The 5,312-nt window shown below is 47.5% G+C and overlaps 1 protein-coding gene across 1 annotated transcript; it reads right to left on the bottom strand.

Moving 5' to 3' along the window:
• Positions 1-560: 560 nt before the first annotated feature.
• LOC123189685 (protein NUCLEAR FUSION DEFECTIVE 4) lies at positions 561-5,044 on the bottom strand. The gene is made up of 3 exons (XM_044602159.1): positions 4,550-5,044; positions 1,899-2,812; positions 561-1,522 (listed from the first exon to the last, which is right to left on the bottom strand). The coding sequence occupies exons 1-3, from the start codon at positions 4,886-4,888 to the stop codon at positions 1,039-1,041; spliced, it is 1,737 nt and encodes a 578-aa protein (XP_044458094.1). The 5' UTR covers positions 4,889-5,044; the 3' UTR covers positions 561-1,038.
• Between the last annotated feature and the right edge of the window lie 268 nt (positions 5,045-5,312).

The raw sequence follows: 5,312 nt of genomic DNA, 5'->3' as shown, positions 1-5,312 counted from the left end.
GTTGGTGGGCCCCTGTGACCCGCGCTATATAAACAGAGGTGTGGGCCGGGGCACGTGATACGAGGTTCATCGCTGCCACAAACCCCACCGAAATCTCCTACCGATTTAGGGTTAGCGCGGTGCTCACGGAAAGCTCCACCACCGCCGACATCCACTCTCTCCCATCACCGCCGTTGCCATCCACTATGGCCACCTTGGCGGGATCATCGACTTAGAGTGAAGGTAGGATTACCAGATTGATCTAGCCTAACCGATCCAAAGCAGTCTAACACTACGTTTGGATCTCTGTTGCTCTGTTTTGGATTGCAAAAGGTAGTACTAAAAACAAGAGAGCACCGAGCGCCTCCCCATCTCCACTCCGGCCGGCTGCGCCGACGGAGCAGATCCGGGTTCGGGCCGGGCAACGAAGCTTGGAGACGACGACTCTCGAATTGTAAGAGACAACAGGATACCACGTGCAAACTCTGCAATTTGCTCTTAAGATATCTCTCACTTCTGTGCCCACACTAGCACAGGGAAGAATGGAAATATCCATGGGCTCAACCACTGGGGTGTTGAAATATGCAAAAGAATTGTACTGCTGGCAACTGCAAGCTGCCCCTTCAGAGTTCAGAATATACTAGTACAATACAGGACGCTGAGATTGATATAGAATACATAAACTCGTGGTACCACGAAGTGGAATGCACAAGATACTGCTCATTCCACAGCATGCCCAAAACCTCCCTGGTCTCCTGATTTACAACAGTACAACATCTGCTCATATATACACACCCCCAAGTTTCCGTCCAGCGGTATCGTCGATGAGCAGCTGGATACCTTACCTTACACAACAGGAACAAATTATGGAATGAAAGGAACTCTCTCATATGCTCCAATACCAACAAGGGATGAATCAAGCAAACAACGGTGGGATAATATACGCCGCTGCAATATGATGCAAGAAGAAGGCAGAATTACAGACAACCAGCTGACAACTTCCTCTGTTCTTTTCTGTTCTCATACTTTCAAGTTTTCCTATTGATGCCACTTACTCCATCAGTACAGCTGCTGCTGTCGAGGGTGTCTGAACGACCCGCTGGCGTAGAGCATCTGATAAACCGGCTTGATCCTCGCGATGAAAACTAGGCAGATCAGGGTTCCACAGCAACACACCATGGCACAGACGTAGAATGTGAGCCTGAAACAGTCAGGTCCAAAGCAGTTTGAAGGGTCCAGCACGCCAGGGTTCTGCCTCTCCGCCTCCTTGTCGTAGACGTAACCGGCGAGGAGGGCCGAGAAAAAGAACGCGCCGATCGGGTTCACCATGAGCATGAAGTTGTACATCAGCCCGAAGTCCTTGAGCCCGAAAAGCTCCGACACGGTCGGTATCATGACTGCGAACTGGACCCCGTAGCATATCCCCAGCAGCGTCGTTGACACATAGATCAGGCTGTGGAGGCCGGTCGCAAAAAGGAGGAAGGTTACCACCATGATTATTTGTGTGCACATCATCCAGAAAGGACGAGGAAGCATTCTTGTTCTGCAATGTACCAAGTCAAAGTGTTACTCAACTATTTTCAGAAGTAGCAATTATTTCATGATGTTTCAATAGACAAAAAAATTCATTCAAATAAAAAACGTGGGAAAATGTGTGTTTAAACAGATGCAAAACATACAAGACAATGAGATCAACAACTATTATGTCTGAAGGGTTAGTGATTTAACATGGAGTGATATTACTGATTGTGTATACTATGACGTTAGCTGCTGCTTAATTCTTGTGAACATTTTTTAGACACAAGACTTTACATCTCTGCCCTGCATCCACTGAACAGATAACCCAGCTCATCAAGCGTAATCCTTGTGATGCATACTTAGGGAAAAAGTTGCTACAAACTAGTTAAAAGAGGACTAACCTTACGAAATATTCAGAGATTGATCCACCAAGGATACGGCCAACAAAGTTGCAGAAGCCAAAGAGGCACAACAAAACAGTTGTGTCATTAGCACCAACAGAAGTCCCAATCTGAGCTAGGTTGTTCAGAGCAGTGACACCAGTGCCAACACCACAAAAGTATACAATAAACAGTAGCCAGAAATCTGCCTTAACTAAGGCTTCAGCAAATGTGAAATCGTCCCCTCTTCTTGGCCCTTTCCTCTTCTTCAAATTCACTGCTCCCTCACCCTCAGCAAGCAGAACATCCAGATCAGTCTCATCAGAATCATTGTTGCCTGGAACAAACGTCGCCGACGTGCCACGCAGAAGCGGTTCTCCATTCTCTTGATCCGCACCGGACAAACTATCCGTTGAATAAGACGGAACAAGCAGGGCGCTGGCCTTCTCCTCCTTTGGCTTGCTTGGATAAAGTGTCATTTTGATTGGTATGGCAAGTGGAGAAAGGAGCAGGAGTATCATTATACCAAATAAAAGGTAGGTGATAGTCGCACTTAGGTTCAAAGTGTCGCCGAGTATCGTAGCCACCATAAGGTACACGCCGAGAACCACGCTAGAGACCTGCGTGAACACGAAGTGGCTGTGTTCTGTTGCATTATCCTCATCCAGTGATGGGGTGCAGGGCCTGACAAAATACATCACCACAACACATGCTACCGGGATCCCCAAAGCAAGCAACAGCAAAAGGTTTGTGGGCGAATTGTTAAGCATTCCATTGAACGTTTCCGTGTAGACAGCAGCACTAACAGCAACATAACCTTTGATGAGACCGGCAACGGTTCCTCGGCTGAGAGGAAAGTTCCTCATGTTGGTCACAAGCGCCGCAGTTCCCAACCATGCACTGCTGTTTGTGCCGACACATAGAGCTATACACAACTGCAATAACAAAGAGAAAACGTTCATGGTATATAAGACTATCTGAAATTTTTGATACAAGATGTATAAGCAATCGTATACGGCTTATTCATCAAGCTACCACGTTACTCAGAAGAGAACTTGTATCAGAAGTAAATTTGATGCTTTAAAAAATTTGCCACATGGAAAAACAATTTATCAACAGGTCATGCATTGAGCATTCGCACGCCTCCTGCATCATGAATGCTATATTTGGCACAGTTCATTTGTCTGGTGATGCATCAATCAGATTTGAAGCCCCACGGGTATCGTAAGGATCAGCCACCAGCCCATCATGGCTCAGTAAAATGTGTGGCAAATCTGGCTTCTTGCCCTCTATCCTTAAGTAACTCGGCCATGGGGGGACGTTTTCACAATAAGCCAAAAAGTGTACAGAGAGAAACAACCTTAAATGGATTACGAGAAACCAGCACTCACTGTTAAGCAAAGTGTGAAGTGTCTATATAGTCTACTATCAACATTTGTTTAGGGTGATCATGCACATAATGCACCTTATGTCCTTTAGTTCTTGTTCTGGTTTTCAGCCTTGTTTCCCTTATAAACAGGGTCAAGTTGTTTAGGTTTTCGATCCGGTTTCCCTTATAAACTGGATCACTCTCTTGGCATAATGGCCACTTTGAGTAATATTCAGGTGGAGGGACTCCTCCCCCGGTGATTTCTCAAAAAAAAAAATCACCCTCCATTATGACAAGATCATCACATATGTGCTGACGTTCTTTATGTTGGTGCAAGCAAATTAGCAGCCGCCATTGTTTTTCCCTATTTAAAATGCTCATTCCTTTACCGGCACACTGAGCGTAAATACAAAAATTCTGGTAAACCTACAGTACTGAAGTGATTTGCAGATTTCCCGGGAAAAAAAGTGATTTGCAGATGATCTTATAAAACTATATTAAGTAAAGTCAACTTGACCTTTTCATGAGAAAAAAAGTCATTTTCACCAAATTTCTCTCTACAAACTGGCAATAAAAAAGATTCCCCGCATATCCAACATCACCAAAATCAGGCTGGAAGATCTGCTTCCATCCGTGGAGGCTATTGGGGTCATAATGCGCCAGTGTGAGCTGTCGGGTTGAACAGAATTGAAAACCCAGATTTATTGCGCGGTCCAACGCCGAAACCAATTCTGGCCTACTTACAGAAATGATTGGCAAGATAAAGAATGTGCCCATTTTGCCAACCAAATCACGACAAGTTCAGCGGATGAACATAATACTATCCCGATTGAAAAACAAGTAGTATGTGTGCTACTCCCTCAAAAAAAAAGTAGTATGTGTGCTACTGTACCACATTTAGCTTCACGCCAGACTGAAAGGAAAATGTCTACTGCCGGCGTTAACGTCAATCATACAACGGGAACACAATGATTTACTTGCTTGAAAGGAGATATCGTAAGGCATAAGAACCATCTTGCTGAGTTCCACCAGACAATCAACGCACTGACACGCGTTTGATGCCCAACGAACAACCACCAAAACGGCAATCATAGCCATTGGAAAAGAATAATGGCAATCATACAGCGAGTGGATGAAATACTAGCGGCTGATTTGGATGATTCCGCGCTTCAATCCAAGGGCCGATTAATCGGCTCAACTCGCCCTTCACCGTCGAAATCAATGGAAACAAAACAGGGCGTGCAAGCGGGATAATCTCGGATGCAGAGGGGCGAGGGGAGAAGGGGGAAGAGGGGGAGCGTACCACCCAGTAGGGCATGGCGACGGTCTTGGTGACGGCGAGCCAGACGGTGCCGAAGCCGAAGAAGGCGCAGGCGGAGCCGATGAGGAGGATGAGCCAGGGCGGGAGGCGGTTGGCGAGCACCCCGGGGACCAACCCCACGTTCTCGCCCACGTCGTTGGCGACGCCCAGCATGGTGAGCGCCTTCTGGTTGTACCCGAGCGCCTCCTTGACGGCGTGCGAGTAGAGCGGGAAGACGTAGGCGCTGCCGGCCGCCACCTGCACCCACACCGCCGCCGCCAGCCCCACCCACGGCGGCCGGCTCCCCGCCTTCACCTTCCCCAGCCCTCCGCCGCCCGCCATCTCGATCCCCCTCGGCGTCGCACTCGCCGAGCTCCCTAGCGACAGTAGCAGCTGCTGGTACTATGGCTGCGTGATTGATGTGGGCTGTCGGCCACTCGGGGTGGTGTGTGGGGGAGAGGAGGCCGTGCGTGCTTTTGGCTGAGGCAGAGGAAGCTCAGTTGGCACCACTCTAGCAGCGTGGCGCCGTCAGTTAAATAGTCTCGTCCTGCTTCGCTTTCTCCTTGCGTGTCGCCTCGCCTCCTGGAACCAAGGAAAGCCAGCGAAAATATATTCATATACATTTATCAACGCTATAGGAACTGGTCCTTGGTCACATTTCACCGAGACATGCATATGGGGTGATAAATGATAAACGTGCAGTTGATTCCCTCTCAAGTCGCAAATATTTAAATGTACTCATTTTTTACTAAAAATATTTCATTTT

Source organism: Triticum aestivum, chromosome 2A (genome assembly GCF_018294505.1).
Source record: "Triticum aestivum cultivar Chinese Spring chromosome 2A, IWGSC CS RefSeq v2.1, whole genome shotgun sequence".
NCBI lineage: Eukaryota > Viridiplantae > Streptophyta > Magnoliopsida > Poales > Poaceae > Triticum > Triticum aestivum.
The sequence above is the reverse complement of the archived record's forward strand: the minus strand, read 5'-3'. Positions and strand labels throughout refer to the sequence as shown.